This window comes from Rousettus aegyptiacus, unplaced genomic scaffold (assembly GCF_014176215.1).
Source record: "Rousettus aegyptiacus isolate mRouAeg1 unplaced genomic scaffold, mRouAeg1.p scaffold_m13_p_4, whole genome shotgun sequence".
In the NCBI taxonomy this organism is placed as follows: domain Eukaryota; kingdom Metazoa; phylum Chordata; class Mammalia; order Chiroptera; family Pteropodidae; genus Rousettus; species Rousettus aegyptiacus.
In genome coordinates this window covers 399,948-424,818 of record NW_023416307.1, presented here as the reverse complement: position 1 = coordinate 424,818, position 24,871 = coordinate 399,948, and the positions used below count along the sequence as shown (strand labels likewise).

The following is a 24,871-nucleotide window of genomic DNA, read 5'->3' as shown; positions in this document are numbered from 1 at the left end:
CTGCCTTGGTGGGGGACGATTTTGATAGCGAGAAGCCGGTTCACTTTGGGCATGTTTAGAATCAGACTCGGCTGACAGACTGAGACAAAGCCGTCACGGGAACACCTTCCCGTGACGTTCGGGGATAGTCCGAGTGTATGCTTCTCAGCGTTCGCGAGGTTGGGAGATGAAGGCGTATCAGAGGCTCCCACGCTGCCTTTTCCGAGTTTATCCCTTAGAAGAGCCGATTCCAGTTTAAACCGTGCCGCCGGGTCCACGTTGAAAGGTGTAAGAGAATCAAAATAAATGCCAACAGACCGCTGGCTGGAACCCGCCCGCGAGCCGCCCGCCCTCACGTTTGGTCATTAATGTCACTACGGTTCTCTACGAACCACACGGGCTGTGCGGCTGCAGCCCCGTGCAAAGAAAATCGAACAGATCGAATTTGTAAGTACGGTTTAAAACGCCCAAGGAACTTTAATTAACGGGATCGATTGGTTATGAGGTTTTCATCACTGGAGTTTATCAAACTCAAAGGCCCCTTAGAAAGACCATTAGAAGTCCCCAGACAGGTGCAAAATATACATGAATAAGCCACACAAGCTGAGGATACTTACAGAAAATAAATAGTCTTTAAAAAATTAGCCTCCACAAATTATATCTAAATCGTCAGGAGCCATGAGGGTGTGTTCTGTACTCAGGAGCCCCCTGGGACATGGAGGTCCCCCCATGGACAGTTGTCTGCATGGCTCTCTGTCAGGGCCCAGGGGTGCCCACTCCTGGGACCACGCAGGACCCAGTGCTTTTGGGGAAGGCACAGGGATTGAAGAGCCAGGACCACTGAGTTAACCCTTCGCTGCACAGTGGCGTGCGGTACAGAGGGCACATGTGTCTGGGGGTGCCCGTGGGCCTCCGAGTCCTGGATTCTAGAGAGGGGCCCTGGCTGCTGGAAGGCCAGCCCCTCACCGCCCCCAGCTCCGGTGTCCCCAGAGAGCAGAGAAACCGCCCTGAGACCTGGGTGGAGCTGGGCTGGGCGGCGGGGGGCTCGGCTGGGGTGTCCCTAACCCCAGCCCTGTGGAACAGCCCGCGCTAGCCAGGGGGCGGCGGGGGGGGGGGGGAGGTGGCCAGAGTGTGCAGTCAGGAGGCTCCGCCTCCACCGTTTAGGCTGGATCGTGTCTTACACATGTCTCCAAGGGTTTATACAAATATTCTTGTTAGAGTAGACTTAATCGCCGGTAGCTCAGCAAAATAAACATGCCGGTAACCATGGCGACTCAGGCATTTCAGCTCCTGGCGGACACGGGGTTTAGTGCGTGTATTCAGGGTTTGATTCAAGGCGGGAAACCTCCAGTCTCTGGGGAGTTGTGTTTCTCATCTTCGTTAATGCATCTGTCCCCTGTTTCACGGCCTCTGAAGCCCGACGAGGAGAAGCCCCCAGCAGCGCCCCGCCAGGCTCCCGTGGCCATGTCCGGCTCCCGTCCTCGGCTTCGGCTCGCTAGCCCGCAGTCCAGCCAGGTCCCTTCCCCACGGCCGGCTGGACCTGTCGTGTGTGCGTTTCTTGTTGACAAAGCTGGTGCCCAAGCGTGGCGGAGTGCACCAGAGAGCGAGCGAGAAACAACTAACCCCGAGGAACTGGGAGAGGTCGTCGGCGTGCAGAGCGTCCGGTGGGAAATTGCCCCCGAGTCCCCGACGTCACGCTTCTCCGCAGGTCTGGAAGGTCGTGAGCAGCCCCTGGCCACGGCCCTGTGAGTTTGGGTAAGAGGCGCCTCTGCAGAGTGGCTCTGCGTCTGGGGCGTCAGCGCTAAGGTGCAATGCTGAGTCTCCACACCGAGTCACAGGAGACGATGGGGGGTGCGGGGTGAGCCACCCAACCCGGGGGCCGCGAGAGACTGTGGTCCAGGCAGGAGAGAGGCGCCCAGGGCATGGCCCAAGGCTGCTCCCAGGGTTCAAGTCCACACGTGCCCTGTGGCTCGGCTTGATAGCGTTGGAAGATTCTGTAAAAACCATCTTAGAATATTTAGAAAATTCAGGCAAGAGGCCCCAGCCTGAATGGAGTTCAGAACGTCCTGTGGCCTCAAATGAGCAGAGGGAGGGAAGACCAGAGGCTGGTTGTTGGGAAGCCAGACCTGCAGAGACAGGGCCAGCCTGCCCGGAGCTCAGCATCACGACCCCTGGTGGTGCCGGGCGCGGATGCGGCCAGGCCCAGGGAGGCCTGGCGAAAAGCACCTGGAGAGAGGCCCGCGGCACCGCCTTCCAGCAGGGGGCAGCCTCACAGGCAGTGAATCCTGCGACGCTGGACCGCGCACGGGGCTGGGAGCTGGGCGCCGGCTCCTGGGTAGGCGGAGCCTTTCCCGGGTCTGGATCTGGGGGTGCGGCACGTGGCTGAACCCGAGTCAGGCTCCTTGGGCAGGGATGGCGCCAGCCCCCCTGTCTGTGAGATGGCCGATGGGCTGACGATGCAGGGCACTCCGATCGGAGCAGCGTCCTGCTCAGCTGTCACCAGCGCCAGAAGCACGGAGGGGTGTGTGGGGTACTGCAGACCCCCAGGGCCCCCCAGTTGGGTTCTGAGCCAATCAACCTGAAATAGCCTTGTTTTTCATCCATGTTCCCTGCAAGCTTTAGATGGCCCTCCCCCCACAGTGGAGCAAGCCCTGCTGGAACCTTCCTTGCAGATTTCCGAGTGCGGACCGACCCTCGCCGCTCTGACGGCTCAGGCCGGTGTGGACTGTGACTGCGGCCAGAGGTTCGCCCGTCGGCCCTGCTCCTGGGACCAGTGCACCGTGTAGCTGCTGGTGAAGTAAACACGTGTCGAGCACCTTCCACGTGCAAAGCGGAGAGACTCCCGGGCAGAGGAAAGGGGCGAGGCCTGCAGCCCAGCGCCCGAGGACTCACAGGAAGAGGGAGGCGGGGCGAGGCAGAAGCCCCACCCGGGTGGGGCTGGGGAGCTGGCGGGGGCTCCTGGGGTGCTGGTGGGGCGCGGAGCCCTGGAGCCCCTCCAGGGAGAGCACGCGGGCGCGTGTTCGGGCGCCAGGCCCCGCCCTGCGGGGGCCCCTCTGCACTGCTGGACCGTCCCGCCCGCTGCTCATCCGGGTCCTTTGAGCCCCGAACCTTTCTCTCCCTTGACACCGGCCCTCAGCAGGGCACCATGGGGCCTGGCTGTGTGACAATGCGCCCTGGCCACCTGCTCCAGGGCAGAGTGACTGGTGGGGGGGTGGGACCTCCTCTTCTCCGTGGCGCAGATCCTCTGTGCCTCCCGCAGGGCCGAAGAAATGAGGGGCCGCAGTCGCCCCAGCGCTTCTGGACTACACCAGGGCAGGGTGCGGGGTCCTGCGAACATGCCTCAGACCCCGTGCCACACGCCAGGCGGGCCAGGACCCCGGGCAGCGCTGCCTGGCCCTCGCTGCCAGGGTCTGCGCCCCTGGGGAGCCCTGGGGTGGGGCTCTGCGAGTGGAGCCTCCTCTGCCCTGGGGCCGGTGGCCCCCCAGCTCCCCGCACTCAGATCTGCCCTTGTGCCGATGACACTGGAGAAGCATGGGCAGCAGGTGGACACCCTGGACCAGGCGGGCGGGGGGCAGGGGAAACGCAGAAAGGGAGCCTGGCACCCCGGCTCCCTGCTCTGCACCCCCTCCACTTTCTCTGGAAGGAGAAAGCTCCCGAGGCTGGCGGCACCTCCACGTGAGTGCTCATCTGGAACCCCGATCCGGGCTCCGAAAGAGGGGGTGGGGCCTGGTCCCCCCAGGCCAGCTGTGGCCGAGAAAGAGGGCATTTTCTGCTCTGCTGATCTGTTTGAAGGGCATAACGCCCAAACATAGCTTTCTCCCAAGTCATTACAGGACAAAGGCCAACCCACATGCCGCGGCCTCGCTGGCCGGCCGCCGAGCCTGGTCAGGGATCAGAGTCTGCAGCCGCATCTGCTGGGCAGCAATGCACAGCAGCCCTTATCCTGCGGACCTGGCTGGCTGCCAACCACTGTCGCTTCTGGGAAAAGGGAACTGAGTCTTCCCAGGGAAGCTGGCTTCGCGAGGACTCGGCCCTTCCTGCCCCGCGGCCCGCAGCGGGAGGACAGCATGGCTCACGGCCAGCAGGGCTGCGCCCGCATTCGCCACCTTATCAGATCCTCTGACAGCCCCGGGAGACCAACGCCGCTGTCCTTTCTCGTCTTCCCTGGAGCTGAGTGGCCGCCCAGGCTGGTCGCAGTGGTCACAGAAGGGGGACAGGGTTCGGAGGGCTGTGTCCCTGCTGGTCTCCCGCAGCTACTGTGAAAAGCGCCACACACTCAGTGCTTTCAAACGACACAGACGTGTTATCTTCCACTCCCGGAGCTCAGAAGTCTGACGCCAGTCTCACTGGCTGAACTCGGGGAGCTGGCAGGGCCGGCCCACCCGGAGGCTCCCTTTCTGCCTGTTCTGGCTTCCGGGGGTCCCGCTCTCGGCTCGTGGCCCCGCCTTCACAGGCCGAAGGGAGGGCGGAGCCTCTCTGGCTCTGGGGTCCCTCTGCCTCTGCTGCCCGGCTCCGGGGTGCTGGCCAGTGGACAACTCAGGTTCCTCTCCCTGCTTTCAACCATCAACTCCACCTGCCACCCGAACCCCTTTCCCCCTCTGCGAAAATAGGCTCCAGGGTCAGGACCTGGAACGGTGTGGACCGCGGTGACACGTTCGGATCCGTGACGCCCGCGGCCGCCTTGGGCCGCCGGTCCAAGCTCTCGGGAGCCACGTGTTAAACGGCAGTTAATAAATAGTTAAATAAACATACAATTAAATAAGTTACATTGAAGCAAAGGTAACAAATGCTCAGTCATCACTTCCTGATTATCTCACCTCACGTGACCGCCGTCTGCCCTGCGGGGTCACGTGCCCGCGGTACCGCCGCATGGCACCTCACGGCTCTCCCCGAACCGCGCTCCTCGGCGCCGCGGCGGCGGCTCGACCCCGGCCACACGGCCGCGACGGGAGCGCGTCCGCCCCGGGAAGGAGCGCACGCTGCAAATCGGGGCTCGGTGAGGTTTCTTGCTGTCGTTTAGACTAGAGGGGGGATGGAGGCAATGTCAACGAGCAGGCTCACTGCAGCGCGCGCCGCACACTTGTGGCTGCTACGCTGCGAAATGCGCAAAACACGGTCAGGTCATAGCCGGACCGCAGCTATCGGTAGCGACACACACAGTTTGGCAAAAATCAGCGACAGCATCCTGTGCCAATCGGCTGGCCATGCGGAATTCTCCACGAAGCGCTATTTTATTATTACGTGTCATCCGCGTGCTGCACTCCCTGCGAAACGGTGACCCGGGGAATAAGCCGACGTGCAGGTGTCCGCGCTGCTTCTGCTCACAGACCGCTGGTCGTGGAGCGCCGCTGCCCGCCCCTCCCCCGGCCCGGCGCCCCGCACCCTGCGCCCTGGGTCCGGCCCTCGCAGCCGCACCCTCCCACCCCTCCCCCACCCCCGCCCCGCTTCCACCGCTCGGGGCACCCACGGCCCGGCTTGTCCTTCAGGCACCGCCCAGGGCTTCCTCTCCGGGGGCCGGGCGGGCCCGGCGGGGTGGGGTGCCCCCCGATGTGTTCTCGCTGCCCCGGCTTCCCCGACTCAGCTCACCTCGCGCCCCACAGCGCCAGGCTTCCTCGTCTGCAGTCACCGCCGGCCCGGGCTGTGCTCGGTCCAGCCCAACCCCAGCACCTGGGAGGTGCTCGATGAACGCTCGCTCGGTGCGGTGGGGAGAGCGCTCGTGTAAGGAGCTGCAGCTGATCTTGATGGGGTGAAGCCTTTAAGTCGCTCCCAAAACGCGGAAGGAAACAGAAGGGAAGGAAAGAACAGGTGTGGACACCGCTCTGAAGAGAGCCGGCTCCCGGCAGACCGCGGGGCCGCCGGGGAATGCCACACGCCGGCCCTCTGTGCCCGCAGGGCTGGCTTTCCTGGCAGTTTCTTTCTGCAGATCCCAGGGGGACGAGGAGCCCAGGACCCAGGGCAGATCGGTGTCTCCCCAGGGGCCCCCGGCAGCTGAGATCCTGTGCCAGGTGTGCTCAGAGGGCAAACAGGAGCGAGGAGGAGGCAGTTAATAGGGAGACAGCTCCCAGGGAGTGCCCGGGCACAGTCAGCCCAGACTTGGAGGCCATCCTCGTGGGCCCCCCTTTCTCCGCCCTAACCGGCATGATGACAGCGACGCAGGCCCCCCAGTTTCGTGCTGCTAAACAGCCCGACGGGCGGGGTGACAGGGTAGGGTGGAGGAGAGACCAGATGGGATTTCAGGAGAGATGCCGCTTGGGTAGCAGTAACGGTGGCCGTGCTGGCTGGCACCTTGCCATGCCAGGCACGGGGTGAGGACGTCCCTTAGGCAGGCCCACGTGGGCGGTGCTCAGGACTACCCGTTGCACAGTTAGGGTGGTCCCCAGTGGATGCCAGCGCAAGGACAGCCTGCCAGACCCCGAGATGACAGGGCACTCCCCGTCTGTGATCTCGAAAACATTCAGCGTCACATGCTGTCACGCCCCTGGCTTGAGGCTGCAGAGCTCCCATGAGGCGCCTGTGAGACCCTCTGTCCCTGCCCCCCGCCCCGACCCCTCTCCTGTCCCTGCCTGACCCTGGGCGAGGCACCGAACCTGGCACCTCCTCTCCCTGGGCGTTCGGGGGAAAATTGGTCCGTGCTGTGTTCCTGAGTAAAGGCGATATTATTACTGATTCTTATCGGCTTGCTCCATAAATGGCTGAGAGAGGATCGTGGAAATCTCCAACTAAAATTGTTGACTTGTCTCTTTTTCCTTTTAGGTCTGTAAGCATTTCCTTTGCGTATGTTTGAACCTCTGTCATCAGGCGCATTTGGGATTGTTACATCCGCACGAGGAACTTATCCCTTTATCATTCTGAAATCTCCCTCTCCGTCCCTGGTGATGTCCCTCATTCCGAAGTCTACTCGGTCCGATATGGCTGGTCCAGCTAATCTCATGTCTCGTATGTGCACAATATGTCTCTCTCCATTCCCTTAGCTTCGATCTATCTGTGTCATATTTAAAGCAGGTTTCCTGTAGATGACACGCACTTCGGTTCTGTTTTTTGATTCACTTTGACGATCTCTGCCTATTAGTTGGAATGTTTAGCTCCTTTACATTTAAGATAATTTGGGGGTATGGCTGGGTATAAATCTACCATCTTGTTTCTTCTTCCTTTTTTTCCTCCCTTACTTTGATCAATTGAGCACCGAGTGGCGAGTATGTGGTAAAATAAATACGTGAACTTTAAATCGAGCACGTTTTAGTATTTCGTCGTATCTCCACTTTGGCGAGTGAGCTCTACTTCGCTGCTTTGTCACGTGGCGGGGGCCTGTTGTTTTCAGCCTTACTCTCTGTTGCACCTTTAACTCGTCCCAGTCTTCTGTCAGATAAGATACTATTTTGCCTAGAGAGTGTGCGACTCCGCGACTGCGAGCTTTGTTTTCCCCATCCCTTCCTTCGGAGTATCGTTTCATGCATTTCACACGTTAGGCATTCCAGAACACGTGGCCGTCATTTTTTAAAATAGGTTTTTAAAAATCACAAAGTAAAGGAGAAATAACTTTTAGATAGAAATACCATTGACATAAAATGCCGAAATGACACAGCAAAGGCATGGCTTCTTCTTTCTTCCAGAATGCACTGTTTGTATTGTGACCGCAGTGTTTTTTTTATGCTGTCATTATTTATTTGTCTTTCTCCTCCATTAGACAATAAAGTCCTTGAGAGCTGAAACAATATCTATTCATTTCGTAGCCTCAGCACAATGCGAGGAGCTCGGAGGAGTTCACCAAATGTGGTACCACTCGCCAAATTCCTCCCTCCCCAAGTGACCGCCTTGCTGAACGAAGGCATGGCAAGCTGGCTGAAACGCAGAACGCGCTCCAGCAGGTAGACAGACGTGCCCCCTGCCTCCTGGCCACTTCTCCCCCATCGTCTCGCCGTCTCCCCATCAGCCCAGCATTCGGGACTTGACAGGCAGTTAGAGGAAAACAAGGACTTCCAAAGCGCTCCTCAAAGACGCCTGACCTGAAAGGTCACGAGGCAGGACTGGGGTGGAATCTGACTTTGGCGGCATTCCAGGAGCTCCTGGGCATGGCCCCGCTGAGTATGTCATTTGTCCTGAGGGCTCAGGTATGTTTGTGTTGTGAACAAATGTGACCTTGGGTGAGGTCTGGGAATGAGAGTGGGTCACTTCTGAGTCGTGCCCTCGCTGGCCTGGAGAGTGGCCCAGAGCCCCATGCTTGCTGTTTAGTCTTTGTGGACCCAACTGCTCCTGAGCTCATTGAGGAAACTGAGGCAGCTGAGTGGGTTTATCAAGTGCAAAGACTTTCCTGCAGCTGGACTAGCGCGCTGACTGATGAGTGGTGTAGCTGGTGTCGGTTGCCTGGGATGTGGACATTTCGTGCTGAAACCTTGGAAGTTATAACCGGGTGCTTTTCAAAGTGGTTGGGTGGCTCGGGAATAGTTAAGGCTGAGTGACGGCATTTTTTTCTGAAAGTGAGGGTGTGGAAATATTTCTATTCTAGCATTTTGAATTCAGAACAATCAGAGCATTATGGATTTTACCCTGCTTTGCTGACTTTTCTCTAATTTTCTAATCCTTGAAATGTTGAGAGGATTATCAAAATGTTCACAATGTGCTTGAAAAAAATTCTACATATAAATAAAAAAAACAAAAACGAGATTTCTCCCTTCCAGCTTGTTTAATGCATACATAATTTTTTTAAAAGCTTAAGAATTTTCTTTCGAGTATAGAATTAAACGTATGTTCAACCATCTTCCTGTTTCATATTTTATTGATTTAGCACATGCGTATTAAGCACTTATCAGGGAGGAAGGGTGGGTGAACAATGGCTGCAGGTCCCACATCAGAGGAATAAGGCTGTTGGTGCTTCACGCTCAAAGACACGTATGTGACAGTGCCCCCCAAATGGTCACCAATCCTCTCTAGATTTATTTTTATCCTTTCTGGTGCACTTATGAATTAGCCATTAGTGTCTGCATTCACTGCATTATAGAACTAGAAAGGTTTTTGAGGAAAATGTACTGCAAAGGTCTTCCATTTATTTTTTCTTTTTAAGCCAAGGATCCCACTATCTGGTGATTCAGGGGGAAAAGGAGCTGCCTGGTTGGAAGCAGAAGGCTGTAGCTTTGCCCCCTCCCCACCAGCCCACCGCCTGACCCCAGCCGTGGGCAGTGGACAGGGGCACAGGGACTGCTTACCCAGTGACTGCAATGGAGAGCCCAGTGAATCCAGGGGACTCTCCAAAGGGAGTTGGGTCTTTGTCCTCAGGAAACATCCCATATGGCTCATTAGGAAAGAGATGTTGGAGACCAATATTCCTCAGCTCTGGACGCCTCACCGTGCCCGCCTCACATGATGCCGGCCATCAGAGCAGATGCTCCATAAAGGCTCTTAAATAAGCTTAACACCTGTTTCAACATTTACAAATGTATCTTCTCCTTCCGGGTTCTACTTCCTGGTTCTGCACATTGCCCTGACAGATTGTAGCTCGTAGTCCCCCACCCATCAGTCTGCTGTGACACCTCCTCGGCCCCCAGAGTCCCTTGGGGGTTTGCCAACTGCCACACAGTCATAGCGGGGGACGGGTGGCGGACCCGCTTTCTGAACCTAGTTTAAGTTTCAACATGTGAAGGTACAAAAGCCAATGCTGAGGCATTTCCTGGAAGGCCTCAGTTACTGGCACCTTCTGTCCCAGGGACTCTCTGAGCCCCCAAAGTTGAAAAAGAACGCCGTCAGAAGCGCAGTATCTGTGAGCAGAATTGGGGAGGAACAGTCCCTAAAAGTGGCCCCTCACTCCAGGCTGCGCACCCCACATCCAGTTCGACTTTTAGAAACCTGGACTTCCTCCAAAATAACTTTGGTTTCCTTTTTAAAAACAGGCCATTTTTACGTGGTTAAAACATTTTTGGAAACATTTTCACATGAATGCACAGATGCTTCATGTTAGCATGAAAATTAAAGGTACGCCCACTGTTTTTTTCTCTGCTTGTAATTTTGACACCTCTTACATCGGCACACTGGAGGAGCTGACACTTGATGGTTAGATCTATTTGGATTAAACACTTTGGAAGATTTTTTTTGTTTGTTTAAGTGATGAGATAATCATGAGAATGAAAAAAAAAATGTCTTATTAAAATACCCCAGTGCCACTGGAGAATGATCACTGCACACAGTGATTCTCCTTACGTGAGAGGTGGTCGGCCTGATGACCAGAACCGGACACTGCCCTGTGCTGACCATGTAACCTAGGGGTGGACTGCATATGTCATTTCCTTTAGCTTTAAAAGGATCAAGATGCAGAAAACAGGAATCTTTAAATTCACCAAAGGCTGCCTAATTGCCCTCCAAAGTGGCTGTGCCATTGTATGCCCCCGCCCAGGGCGTGTAAGGGGCCTGTTTCTCCACGTGCGTGGGGACCCTTGTAATGGACAGACTTACCATGTCTGCCAGCCGAGGAGTGTGAAATGATGTGTGATTGTTTCGAGTGCCATGGTGACTGAAAAATTTGAGCATCTTTTCATGCTTTTATTGGATACTTGAATTTCTTCTGTGAATTTCCTGTTCATCTACTTTACCCATTTTAAATGTCAGAATACTTGGGGGTTTTGCTGTTAATTTTTAGGATTTTTTTATATGGTCTAAATATTAAGTCTTTGTGGTCGAGTTGCACATATATATTTTTCTCATCCAATTTTATTATTAAACTAATATTTGCATCTTAAAGTGAGTTATATAGTGCACCCTCTTCTATCCTTTGAAGTAATTCGTATAAGACAAAAATGATGTATTTCTTGAAGAGTTTTTAAAATTTGCCTGAAAATCTGTCCAGAATGGCTGAGGAGGTGGACAATTTTGACTATCAATCCAATTTATGTGAGCGTTTATAGGTTTATTCAGGCTTTTGTTCCCCTCTTGATTCAATTTTGATGAATTTTACTTTTCTAAAAATTATCCATTTTGTTGCAGTTTTCAGATACATTAGATAAAGTTATTTACAGTATCTCTTAAATGCGTTTTAATTTTCACTGTGATTCAATCCCACCTTTTGTTCTTACTTATTATAATTTACTCTCATCACCCTTATTCTTGTCACCTTTTCTCTCTCTCTCCTGGCCACCCCCCACCACCACCACCAACTCCCCTCTCTTCACATCATTCTGGCCGGAGGTGTGCCTGTTTTCTTAGTTTTTAGGGAGAACTCACTTTTAAGTTAACTGATTTGATCGCACTTCTAGGCTTGATATTTAGCTGTTATGAAACTGTGAGTTCTTGCTGGCCGTCCACCCAGATGGAGCCAGCATCTCACAATTTCTTTGTAATTTCCTCACTCAAGAGTCATTTAAGAGAGCATTTAAATTTTCCAAACATGCTTTTGAGTTTGTTTGTTTGTTTGTTTTTTGTATTATTGATTTATAATTTAATTGCATTGAGGTCTGAGAATGTGCTCTGGATAATAGCAATTTTTAAAATCTGTGAAACTTAAGGGGAAAAAAAACCCTTTGCTTGTGGTTAATTAACCTAGTTTCATGAGCACTTGAAAGAAAGCCTATTTTCTATTTCTTGGACGCTAAATGTTGGCCACTGCTGTGGGCAGTTGGGACTTGACCCGGCTGGGATGACTTGGGATGGTGTAGAATTCTTCCAGACTTGTCTGTCCAAGGAACAAAGGATGAGGTAGGTTCTTGTCCCCCACTGGTGAAGGAACCCTGTGGGTCATGAACTTCCCACACCCTCTTGCCTGGAAATCCCCGTCTCTTCTTCAGGTGCGGAGGCTCAGAGAAAGGAGGCCTTTGCCTGAGGCCATGTGTCTCTTAGCAAAGGGACAAGGGGGAGGACTTCCTTTCTCCACCCTGCCATCTCTTCGCTCTGTCACGTGGCTCCATGACACTCAGAACAGGCTTTAAAATCATTGTGAACTAAGCGGACAGCTGCAAAATCACATATAGACTGTTGTGAAACCGTTTAGCAAATAAACTATCCAAAGCCAATTATTTTATTTTATTGGAAAAGGTAAAATGTGTGTGTGTGTGTGTGTGTGTGTGTGCAGGCACCTGCGTGTTTGTATAGAAAAGTGATGTGAGGCTCTCTGAGTGAATGCATCAGGGCCTACTGGAAAACTGGGCATTTTTTAAAATCTTTTTAAAAATTTTTTTAAGGTTATTTTTTTAAATCTTCATGCTTAGAAGTTGGGGAAATGGCTTTTTAAAACCATAAGCAATTCCTGTACCGGGAAGGGAAGAATCCCTCGTCAGGCCGTTTCTCGGTTCTGCTAATCGTCCACGTAAAGCGACACGCTTAGGCTGGTGGCAGGAACAAGGGGGCTGCGGGCAGGTCGTCGGGATGCTGGGGCCTCAGGTTCACGCTGGGGCGGAGCTGGTTTCCACCAGCCAACAAGGGCCGCCCGTTAAATCCAGCCACTATTCAACACTAACGCGCTTTCAAACCACAGGTAACAGCCACAAACTCCATTACTCCCTATTGTAACACCTTCCTGTTTGTTCCGCATGCTGCCGAGGCTGCTTGTGCGTGCCGCGCCTGCCGGCGGGCACACTCGCCAGCACACCTGTGCCCACGCCGAGCTCGCCAAGACCGTGTCGGCACCTGACGTGGTCAAGGGTGGGGCTGTTTGCACCCTGGAAACTGGCAAACCCTGTGAGTGGGGGTCCCCGCCGATCAGCACCCCCGCTTGACGCTGTAGACGCTCAGTTTTCCGTGTCGTTGAGGCCTCACTCGCCCCTGACATCCGGGGCGTGTCGGTCGGCATGGGGAGCTCAGCGGTGCGGGCTGCGAGCCTGTCACCATCGGAAGCGGAGCGTCCCAGGGTCCTGGGCAAACGGATGGACAAAACAGTCCTTAAAAAAAAAAAAAAAAAACCTGTTTCAAATATGAGAGGAAAAATTAGAAACATCAATGTTAGAGAAAAATTGGTTGTTGGTTTCTTGGAAACGAGCCACGAAGGTGAGGAGAAACCACGGCCGCGGAGAGAGAATGTGAGAGCGTTGGCCGGTCCCAGAACCACGCTGGGGGAGTGACGGTTAGACCCGCTGAGAAAACACGAAGAAAAAAGTAGCTAGGTTCGTCTTTATGAGCAACAAAGAAGAAAAAGAAAAAAAAAAAAAAAAAAGAAGCAAATTGCAGGTCCATGCATTGGGGGAATGGCTGAGAAAATTGGGACATTTACAATTCAATGGAAGGTCACGCAGCTAATAAAGAGACGGGTGAGATCTCTATGAATTGCTGTGGAATGCTTTCATTTAGGGAAGAAGAGTGATTCTACATCTATTGAAAAGAAACACCTTTACATAAGTCACACACGTCCCTAACTGCTTGTTTTATGATGGAAGAGAAGGTTCTGGAAGGGCGTCATCCTCCTCATCCGGGCTGCCGTGTCAACACGCCACGGACGGGCTGGACAGAGACCTTTCTCACGTTCCTGGGGCCTCGCTCTTAGTCTTCCTTAAACACACTTTCTTGTTTTTCGGAATATGGGTAGCCTGAGAATTTTCCAAATCTTTAAGTTCTGGTTTCTTTTTTGCTTTACAGTTACTTCTTCGGAACGTTTCTCTTTTTGCACGTTTTACTAGAAGCCGTGAGGAGGAACCAAGCTGCTGCCTCCACACAGTGCTGGCCGTCCTCTCGGCCAAGTCCCAGGGCATTGCTCGCAAGCTGCGCCACCCACGACACAGCAGAGCAGCGGAACCAGATGCAAGCGTGGCCCGGCCAGGCCCTGGCCCCTCCCCCAATCTCCGGCTGCGTGGCCCGGTTTCCATCTGGGACCTCGCCAGCTGGGGTCACCTTTGGCACCCAAGCTGCAGACAGCAGCCCTTTCATGCCACCCCGCCTTTTCCTCCTGCACCTCTGAACCCTTCCAGCCTCCACCGTCCCCAAGCCCCAGGGCCGCTGCCTCGTCTCCGGGCATTTGTCACAGCAGCGTCCTCTCTTCTCAGCACCAATTTCTATCTGAGCTCGGGCCGCTGCAACAGAGCACCGCAGGCCGGGGGCTCATAGACACCAGACATTCCTTCCTCACAGTTCCGGAGGCTGGGACATCTGAGCTCAGGCTAACGCCTGGGCGGGGTCTGGTATCGGCCCTCTTCTGGTCTACAGATGGCCATCTCACTGAGTTCTCACGTGGCAGGGGATGAGAGAGAGAGAGAGAGAGAGAGAGAGAGAGAGAGAGAGAGAGAGGAGGGAGGAATGGAGGGAAGGAGGAAGGGAGGGGGAAGGAGACAAAGCTCTCTGTCTGGAGTCCCTGTCATTAGGGTACCACTCCATCACCAGAGCCCCCTCAGGACCTGGTCACCTCCCAAATGTCCCACCTCCAAACACCATCACATTGGAGGTTAGGGCTTCAACTTACGAATTTTGAGGGACACGATTCAGTCCATAGCAGACGCACACTAAACTTTTAACACTCACGTCTCGTATGTATGTTGGAAGTGTCACCCTAAAAATAAGTGAGAAGCAACAGGCATTTATCTGAGGTCAATAAGAATAGCTTTTCGGGAGGCATTGATTCAGGCAGAAGCCCAAATAGGGGAAAAAGGCAAAGGGTTTTCATGAAAAAGGAAAGGGGGACAGTTCCATCCACAGAAGGAAAGCGTTTTTATAGGTGCGGATGATGTAACATAGCGACACTAATTCCAAACGATGCTTTTAATTTTCAGTCTCTTAGTCATCAGCTTTTGTGTTATGTTTGCAAACAATTCTTAGAGACACGAGGTTGCTTTAGGCTCCTCCAGAGGTTGCTTTGCCCCGTTTTAACATTCCAGAGGGTTGAAGTATGAGACAGGCATGGCGGCTCTGGCTCTGTTGTTAAAGTGGCTCCGTTCACTAAATTTTTACAGAGGTAAGGAAGGCTGTAAGCGTTCATCTCGATCATATGATACATTTTAATTTTTTTTATAATAAGCATGTATAATCTGTCTTATTTTTAAAAAAAAGATCTTCTTTTTCCTTTCACTTTCTGAGCAGGTTGGTCTTCAGGAGGTGTTAGGGGGCGGGGCAGGATCTGCCCCGGGGAGGCAGTGCCAGGGTTCTGGGAGGTTCTGGGGCTTGGGCAGGGCGATGGTGACCCACATGGAGGGGAGACGTGGGGTTGAGTGTCAGACCAGAGTGAGGCGTGGAAGCGTTCATGGTGGGGGGCTGACCCAGGGCGTGGGTGCAGCGCAGGGCAAGGAGGGTGCCCTATGGGGGGCTCCATGGTGCAGCTTATGTCCCGACGAGTCTGCCCCAATGCCTGTTCCTTATGACCCCAGGACTCACGTGAGGCTTGGAAAGAGACATTCCCAGCACACTCTCCATTTGCGACCGCGCCGTTCAGACAGACACTTGCTCCTTCTGTATGAGAGCCTGCGGGGTGGGGGGCGAGTGGGGGGGTGCTGTGCAGTGGTGGCCACAGCGTGGGCTGCATGCAGAGCGGCGGGACCAGGGGTTGGCCGCCTCACCCGCCGTGTGCCCTGGACACGCGACCGAGGCCTCCGGATCTCGGCTGCCCCGCCTGTGGAGTGGCGGTGACGCGGACCCAGCAGCTCACCCTGGTGTGAGCTCACGTCTCAGGAGCGCCTATCTCCTCGCCCAGGCCTGGGAAACCGGGCCAGCTGGCCACCCCGAACAATCCCCCACCTCCCGGCGGTCCTAAGGGGTGAGCAGGCGAAGTCCATCCATGGCTGAGCAAGGTGCCAGGCTCGGGGTAGGCACATGAGGAAAGGTGACTACGGTTTTCATAATAATGGAAACAATTTACAGATTTCTTCTGCTTGGCAGACGTGAGAAATGCTCAAATCTAGGGTACGCAACAGATTAGAGGTCATAAACAATCCATAGTTATATTCTACTTAACTCTGCAGGCCAGTGATGAGCTGAGCCAATGGCAGGGTGCTGGCTGCCCGGATGCGGCCCCCGCCCCATTCCCCCCGCCCGACCTTCAGAGCAGGCTGCAAGGCGGGTGGAACTGCAGCAGTGACAACGCTCCAGGAGGGCCGCCCGCCCAGCCACCCCCAGTCCGGGACCTCCAGGCTTTTAGAGGGCGCGGGCCTGGCTCCTTGGAGAGGGGCTGCAGGGAGCGGCTCGACGGCAAAGCCAAAAGGAGAACCCGGGGTGTTATCTGCGATCAGATCTCACTGCCGGGGCCCTGACGACCGGGCGCCGTGGAGGAGCTGGAGGACAGGGCAGCCTGTCGCGAGGGCAGGGCGAGCCTGTCACCAGCACGGGCCGGGGCCGCAGTCCAGATTCAGACGGAAGAGGGAGAGTCGGACGCAGACCAGGGAGACGGGGCTGGGCTGGACGTGCACTCACCAAATCATCTGTCCGTCTGCCTATCATCCATCTACCTGTCATCCATCCATCTATCCATCATCCATCTATCCATCCATTATCTATCTATCATCTCTCTATCTTTCATCAACTTATTTTTAAAAATGTCCTAAATATGGTTGCTTCATGTGGGTTGTGCTCACTTACGTTAATAAAAAGGTATTTTAAAAATTTATTTTAAAAGCCTGAAAGATTTGCCGTGGGCCTGGGCGGAGACCCGACCTCTGCAGGGCTCAGGGAACTAGCCGTCTCTTCCCACCGAAGCTGCTGGCCCAGCACACACAGCTCTGCTGCACAAACGGCTCACGGGCCATGTGAACGCTTTCGGGTCACCGGCGTCTGTCTCGGGCCTGGTCTGCGAGCTCTCACGGGGGCGTCACGAACATGGAAACCCGGTTATTCCAGGGGCCTCATTCCCTCAGACATGCTGCCCTGGGCACCTCAGGTGCTACCTCAGCAGAAGTTCCCAGACACATTGAAACCTACGGTTTCACGGGTGTAGCTGCAGATGAAAAACATTTCGAAGTGACAATTATAGAATTTTAGCATTTCGGTGATAAGGTGTCTTTTAAATTATGTTGGAAACCAATCGATAAAATATTATTTTACTTCCCCAATATACTAATACAACTTTGGAGGGACATAAAATTTGGTGAAATAAAATGACAGTAAAAATCCAGGTGCAATGCGCAGAGGCTTTGTTTTTCTGGACGCTGAAGTAAGAAGCACACGGCTTCTAACAGGAGTGACTTCAGCTACCCCGGCCACGCTGACTTTTATGCGCCGAAACGTCATCCCCCAGAAGACGACCACCCCCCCCCCACGCGCACACACACACACGCGTGCACGCTGCACAGAAGTCACTGGTACAGAACATTTTCAGATTTATGGGCCTAACTGTATAATGTTTGACAAGTAACGCTTCCATCATGGACTCCGGAAGCAGATCCAGGTGCTTTGCTTGTGTGTCAGAGCACATCTTTCCCTGGGGAATTCTGAAAAACGCGGCAGGTACCGACCTTCCCAGCAAGGGTGCAGCCAGGACTGGAAGCGCCCCCAGCCCACTGTCTCTGCCCCTTTGGCAGACGCTACGAACTGACCAGAGCGTGGGCCCGCCGAGCGCGGACTGGGGTTAAGACAATGTCCGCCTTGCTGACTGATCCAACTCCCCAGGGAGGAGCCCAAACTGCCCGCCCCTGTTCCCTGAGGGGAGCTCTGGCTCCCTTCCCTGGGAGCTGGGGTGCGGGAAAGGAGGGTGCAGAAACAGCACAGCGCTCAGGCTCCGCCCTCAGAAACGGCAAGACAGCCCTATCCTTCGAGCACAAAGGCCTTCTCCGCCTGGCACCCAGCTCTACTCACCTTGGCCTCCCTTGCTTCTCCACCCAGCCGCCGCCCAGGGTTGGAACATAGCCCCGGACCGCCCCGCCCCCGCCCCCGGTAACACTGGGCCACAGTGTCACACACGCCCACACCCGCCGCCGAGCCTCAGGTGGATGGATGCCCCAGGCCCGCTCACTCGAAGGCGAAGGCGCACCTTGTGCAGGCGGGAAGACAAGCCCGTGCCCCACCCCCGGGAGGCCGGGGTGGGTGGGGGGGGGCTGAACTGGGGGTCCTTTCCGACAAATGCAGCGTTGTGGGGCTTTCTATGCTCGGTTCCACCACCCAGCACCGTGAAGAATTGCAATAATGCAATTTGTCTACAAATAAAACAAAAACGGGCTTTTATGGGCTGGCCTGGGAACCTAACCCCTGCGCCTGTGGGAAAATGCATTCTGAGCTTTAGACAATACGCTGGAGAGCGAGCTGGCACGCCCTGCGTGGGGACCGCCAGCCCTCCGGATGCGCGTGTGGCCCCGGCCCCGGCTGGCCGCGGGCCCTGGGTTCCCAGCGGTGCGGGGCCGCGCGAGGGGGCCGGGCCGCGGCGGGCTTGGGTCGGGGATCCCCGACATCAGTCTCTCAGCTGGAGTTCGGTGATTCCAAAGGCAAAGCCATTGGGAGTCGACGTCCTGATAACAAGGGCACATTTCCCTTCTGGGTCCTGTGTGACTCAAGGAGCCCCTCGGGGACAGGGAGCTGACGTCGAGTGGCGCCGTCGGTCCCCTCCGCGGCCCTCCGCTCCCTGTCTCGGAGTGGGTCAGCTCACCACCCTGACAGACCCTTAGACGCTCGGCGGTCCAGGCCGGTTCTCACAGGCTCCGGGCGTTGCACGGTGTTTCCGCGGCCCGGTCCCCAGGCCGCCCCTAGGGGCTCGACGCCTCCTTGCACGACCCACACCCCTCGGCCCGGCTCTCGGCTCTCCGCTCCCATGTCATCGCCCGGAGACCTCACTGCGACAATCTCCCGCCCACGCTGGATGGTGACCTTGTGGACAGCTGCAGCCCGTTAGGCGAGCAGCGGTCAGGTAGACCCCCAACGTCCTGGCCAGGGGCTCCAAGTCCTCCAGCCGTAGGGCGGGGCTTGCCAGGCCCACCTTACCCCGCCCCTTGGCTCTGGGCGTGCGCATGCCAGACACCTCTCCCGCAGGTTATTGGGCGAGGCCCCAGGCTGTCTTGGTGAGCGGACCGGGTTTGGCCAAGAACTTAGTGACTGATAGCAAATTATGTGTGTGTATATAGATGTGTGTGTATATATATATATAATGTGTGTGTGTATGTATATATATGTTTTCCAGTCCCAATCATGCGAAGTGTTCTTCCGTGGGTTTCGTTTCCGTGTTCCGGAATATTCGGGGGGCAGTCGTGGGTGAGAATCCGCCATCGCCACCCGGGGCGTCTCAGGAACCCCCCTTCCCGCGCTGCGGAACGAAGTGCTCGGCCCCAACTTCCTATTTTTGGGGTCTCTTTTGGTGTCCTTAGTTGTTCTCAAGTGCACTTAACCTTTGGCACATCGAGAAAACATTTCAAGACTTTTTTGGGGACGCGCAATAAGGGAGTTGACTCGGGTTCAGGCGGCGCTTCCCGTTTCTTACCCCGTGGTGCATCAGGAAAGGAAAGCGCGCTCATCCTCGTGTCCGCCGGGCCTCAGCCTGCGCGCCGCACCTGCCCTGTGGCGACCTCACGCCGCACCGCCGCGTGGCGCGCCGCCAAGGGCCCGGGCAGCTGGACATCCTTAGACCGACGGGCCGAGTTGGGGAAGGGGGGCCGCTTCCAGCAGGGCTGCGAGGCTCCGGGGGTGTGACAGGGGGGACTGACGCGGGGCTGGGGGACGCGAGGGGGCGGAGCCCGATGGCTCGGGGAAGCCACCCGGGCGTGCCCACCACAGTTCTTTCTCCTGCACCCTGGTCCTGGCTCGTGGGGCCGGGTTGACCTGGCGGCATCGCTAGTTTTAAGCAGTCTCTCCCGCGGGAGATTCTGCAGGTAGCCTGGCTTTCGAACGGCTTACTGCCTTGTGCGTGGTTCCTGGTGCAAGGGACAAGGGGGGCCGGGCGTGTGCTGGGTACCGGGGTGGAAGCCTGGGTATCGAGGACACGACGGGGAAGCTCACTTCCAGGGCGGAGTGCTGCGGGCTGGGCGAGAAGCTGCTTGAAGACGCACAGACCCGAAGCCGCGGATCCCTGCCGATGGGTAGCGTGCCTGACGGGGTCCCGGGCACCTCTCAGCGCGTTCCGGTTCAGGCCCACGGCATTCGTACTCAGGCTTGGGTGCATGTTTGTGTCACCTGGGAGCTGTTCGGGTTCCCGATGCCCAGGCCTTACCCCGACGTTCCTGGGGCACCCGGTGGGATCTGGATTGTAGGTGTCGCTATAGGGCGTAGGGAGGGGTGTGGGGTTAGCGCATCAGGAAAGGGCGGGGGAGAGTGGGGGGGGGGCTGGAGACCGTCCCGAGGCCGGGCCGTTGCTGTGGGGACAGCGAGGAGGTGGCTGGGTTTGGAAAGACGGCCGCCGCTCCCGCAGCTCACACGGGGCTGCCGCGGCACGAACCCGTCGCCGCCGGTTCCGGAGGGGAGGAAGGTGACATGGCGTGATCGGTTCTCTGTGCCGCCCCCGCTCCGCGAAGCGCCCGCGTGTCTGTGGCCCCGTGGCTGGGCTGACAGGTGCCCGCGCGGGGGCAGCACAGGCGGGGCCGCAGCAGGGAGGGGAGGGACCCTGCGTTCTGGCCCCCCGCCTCCATCAGCTGCGAGTCCACCAGCGCCCAGAGCAAGTTACCACGGCTGTCGGCGTCCGTCACCCCCACGCACTTGCGCACTCGGTCCCCTCCTGTGTAAGGTGCTGTTGGAGCAGTGGGCACCGCAGCCACCCCTGCGCAAAGGAGAAAGGTCGTGAGCCGGACAAGGGCTGTGTCCATAGGAAGCGGGTGTCCGATCAGACAATGAGCTCGATCAAGACGCCCGGGCAAAGGGAGGTGCCAGGGGAGCCCCACTGATCTCAAGTGACAGCAATAATGTCCGCCTCAGACATGTGCCCTGCTGTCCTCTGGGAAGCTCAGGCCTCTTGGGGGAGCACAGTGTGGGAACAGCTTCCTTCCGGAGCCTGCGGAACCCAGGCACCTGGAAGTGAGGCACCCAGAGACCTCCCAGCGACCTGTGAGGGCCAGATGGGGGGGCCGAGAATGTTCTAAATGGGAGACCTGAAGGGCAGAAGGAGGACTGCGGGGTGCTGGTGCGCAACCAGGAGGGGTCAGGGTGGCAGGGGATGAGGTCGGCTGGGTAAGTAGGGGCCAGAAAGCCCCCAGGGACTTGAATGTCTTCACGCACACCCAGGTCAACAAGGTCCTCAGCCTGGCTCTCCACCCCTCAGCTCTATCTGGCATCCTGTTTTCCCATTTATTTCCTTCCCAGGCGATGCAGACGACCCCAGGTGCCTCCTAATGGCTCACAGGGGTGAGTTGAAAACTCGATACAATTGAGATAGTAAAGTATCTACATTGTGTCAAACCCTTAATGGTGTAGCAATTAAAGCAGATTTAAAAAACACACTCTCTGAAGTTCTGTGAGGTGGTTATCAGGCGAGTCTGAAGTGTGCACGTGGATGCCCGTAACTAATCACACACTTTTACAGAATCTTTCAAAATCTTTCATCAATACAAGCAGAAAACAAACAAAACAAACAAAAAACCCTTTTAGTGAACTAGTTAGGATATCCACAAGTCATTTTTGTTTTTAAGAGAATGTAGTATATAACAAGTGCAACATGCTATTTTAATTAAATTGCTGTTAAGATAAATTTTTGCCCATTTAAAAAAAATAAAGAACGTTTTACTCAAGTCGTGGGCTGTAGTTGAGTGAGTTACCAATCTTCCATGTTCATGGGCCAGTTCTAGGAAAATGGTGACAATGAGTTTTATCTGTAGACCTGGGGTTGCCCAAGACAGCTTCCCAACTTGCTTGTGGCAAGGGAAAGACACCCCCTGATTTCCTGTGACAACACGATTTGGGTTCTTGCATCGGGTGCTGTTGCTAGGGGCGGATTGCAACGTTTGTCTGCTGCCTGGTTCCTGAGGTACGGTGACAGAACTCAGCAACAAACCGACCCCAACAGCAACAAGCCGGAGGTGAGAGGTGACAGACACATCAGCTGGGGCGGCAGAAGCCAGGGGACGGGTTTCCTCTCCTCTCCTCTCCTCTGTGGAAGCGGCTTGCGTGTGTAGAGGTCAAAATTCAGGGAATGACACGGAGAGAGTAAAGTTAGCGGTCGGCACCTTCAAAAATAACCGTGATAAATAGGTTGAAAATAGAGGAAAACATAGACGAACTGGATGGAAAGAGGGAGCGTTTCCGTGGAGAAATGGAATCTACGAAAATCATCGAGTGGATATCCTAGAGGTGCAGATCAATATCTGAACCGTGGGTCCCTCGGATGTCTGTAGCAGCAGCCGGAATACAGGAGAACAAACGATTAATGCGTTTGAAGACAGAGTGATAGAAGACATCCACAATGACTCACAGAGAGAAAAAAGTCACGGTAAAACCAGAACAAAGTGTTAGGTGTGTAGCATGGGATCAATGTCAGCACAGGTGTAACCCGGATCCCGCGAAAAGAGGGAGGAGCAGCGTTTGAAGATCCAAACAGGATAAATAATTTTAAAAAATAAAAAGCACATCATAGTCAAAGTATCTATATATGAATCTATGAACTATTATCATTAATAAAGTATTTTAGGAAATTCATCAATAGGTGGAAATTTCACTCTCCTGAATAACCTATAGTTCAAAGAAGAAGTTACAAGGGAAGTCGGAATACAGTTTGCGGTGAACAGCAATAGAAACACAACACACCAAACGTACGGGATTCAGCGAAGCAGTGCTTTGAGGAGAATTCGTAGCTGTAAATGCCAACATCACGAAGGAGACCTCAAATCAAGACCTTAGGAACCTGGAAAAGAAGACACGCTAAACCCACAGCAGCGGAAGGAAGGAAATCACAACGATTAGGGCAGAAATACGTGATGTTAGCACGGTCGCAAAATACGAAGTCAATAGAGAAAAAATCGATTCTAGTTCTACATACTAGCAACAAACAATTGGACAGTAAGATTAAAACATCACTTATAATAATAAATTTTTTTAAAAAAATAAGTAACTGAAGATTTATTCAGTGGACAAGAACTCTGCACTGAAAACTTTATAACTCTGCTGAGAGAAACTAAAGACGACAACCAAATGGAGAGATTTTCTACGATCGTGGACTAAGCTCTTCCATGTTGTTACAATGTCATCTCTCCTCAAAGCCATCTACAGATGACACAATGCTGGCCTGAATGCCAATTGGGCCCTCTTCTCCCTCCTCTCCCCTTCTGGGTGACAGCGGACACGCTGGTTTTAAAACGCATATGGAAAGACTAAGGATCTAGAACACCATCATATTTTATAACTTATTTTAAAACTATGGTCATGAGGATGGAGTGTTATTGGTATAGAGACAGATGAATAGACCAATGGGCGAGAACCTTCCGGACACAGGCCTTCCTCCCATGCGCAGCTACTTGGCTACGTCAAGGTCCCGGCGCCATCCACGCAGCAAGGATGGCGTTCTCAGCAAACTGGCCCTGCGGCAACTGACGGCATAAGCCGACGGGGAAATGCACCTTGCTCTGCCTTTCAGCACACACAGGAATTTATTCAAAATGGATAAATGTTATGAATTCAAAATCCATAAACTTTAATGTGAAGATGAAAGCAATGACACTTCCAGAAGAAAACAGAAAGATATTTTCATATTCTTGTGGTAGTCAGAGACTTCTGAAAGGAGTCATGCATGCCAAACACACACACACACACACACACACACACACACACACACACACACACACATACCCCTACAAAGAAAGATATTGATAAGTTGAATTTTACTAAAACTAAGCACTTCAATCATTAAAAACAGTGAAACTGGATGGCAAGTTGCAGACCGGGAGAATAAATTCTCAGTCCGTCTCTGTGATGGCATGTCCAGACTATATCAAGAAATCCTACAAATCCATACCAAAAGCAAATGAATTTTCAAATGGGGGAAATTGACCAGGCACCATAGCATTAGTCAGTACAGAAAGGCAAATTAAAACCTTGGCGATATAATCACCGTACACCGATTAGAACGGGAACACTGAAAAAAACCTTTAAAAATGAGCGGTAGCAAGGATGTGCTCCGACTGGATTTCGCATTCCCGGTGGGTGTATAAACTGGTATAAATCTGGAAAACAGGCTACTCATCTCTGCTAAAGTTCAACATATTCTCATCTCATAACCCAGCAATTCCACCTCTAGGTATTCTCACGAGAGAAATGTTTGTGTCCACCACAAACGAGAATGTCGAGAATGTCGCTAGCGCCTTTATTTATAATGGCTGAAAACCAAAAACAACTCGAGCGTCCGTCAAGAGGAGAATGGAAAAATAAATTGCGGCAAAACAGAACTGTGGTATAGTGGATTCCTGCTCAAGAACGCAGATGCCTCTTAAACATGTAATGTCGCGTGAAAGAGGCCGCCACGAAGGGGTACGTACCATATTCCAAACATGTGAAGATCCAGAATAAACCATGTGAATGTACGAGGGTTGAAACCAGAGTCGTGTTTACCTCCAGAGACGGGAATCTTTTGGGACAGGGCACAAGGGACGGGTCACACCAACGTGTCACAGCCACGTGCTGATCGATCTGCATGGCGAATACCCGGGTGGAAAGATATGTAAAAGTCACCAAACTTTACATTAAGATTAGTGGTTTTACTTTAAAAAAAAAAAAAAGTAAAAAATGCTTTTTACAGGAAAGAAAAAAAAAATGTAACCTCTGGAGTCAGACCTGACTGTTTTGGGTCTGAGATCGGGTACCTTTTGCTGTGTGACCTCCGGAAGCCACACAACCTGTCTGTGCCTTACTTCCTCAGAGTGGATAATAATAGCGTCTGGCCCACAGAGCCGCGACGAGAGTTAAGTGAGTCAGTGGCTATTGGGTTCAAAGCACAACGCCGGCCACCTACTCTGGCCTCTGTGCCTGTCAGTCCCTGTCACCAAGTGACGACCGACTCCCCTCCAGCTCTGAGGTCTCAGAGGCTTCCCCAGCTCGCTGTAGAGCCACCGTGACATGATGCTCTTTAAGTAATTCTAGACTCTCCGCTGGGAAATCCTCTGTTTACCCTTAACTA

The 24,871-nt window shown here is 54.1% G+C and overlaps 1 protein-coding gene across 2 annotated transcripts; it reads left to right on the top strand.

Moving 5' to 3' along the window:
• The first annotated feature begins 1,187 nt into the window (after positions 1 to 1,187).
• LOC118601661 lies at positions 1,188 to 2,895 on the top strand. Of its 2 annotated transcripts, none has more exons than XM_036219387.1 (2): positions 1,188 to 1,724; positions 2,602 to 2,895. In XM_036219387.1, exons 1-2 carry the CDS (start codon positions 1,234 to 1,236, stop codon positions 2,708 to 2,710), a joined length of 600 nt encoding a protein of 199 aa, XP_036075280.1. In that variant the 5' UTR covers positions 1,188 to 1,233; the 3' UTR covers positions 2,711 to 2,895. The 2 variants fall into 2 exon arrangements, with proteins under 2 accessions (XP_036075280.1, XP_036075279.1); XM_036219386.1 differs by having other exon boundaries at positions 2,596 to 2,895.
• The last annotated feature ends 21,976 nt before the right edge of the window (positions 2,896 to 24,871 follow it).

What these genes read in the sequence shown, in the direction of transcription:
- LOC118601661 (XM_036219386.1), top strand. Translation starts at nt 1,234, where the DNA reads ATGCCGGTAACCATGGCGACTCAGGCATTTCAGCTCCTGGCGGACACG. An exon ending in CAGCCCCTGGCCACGGCCCT is followed by an intron (nt 1,725 to 2,595) that starts GTGAGTTTGGGT and finishes GTTCCCTGCAAG; the next exon opens with CTTTAGATGGCCCTCCCCCC.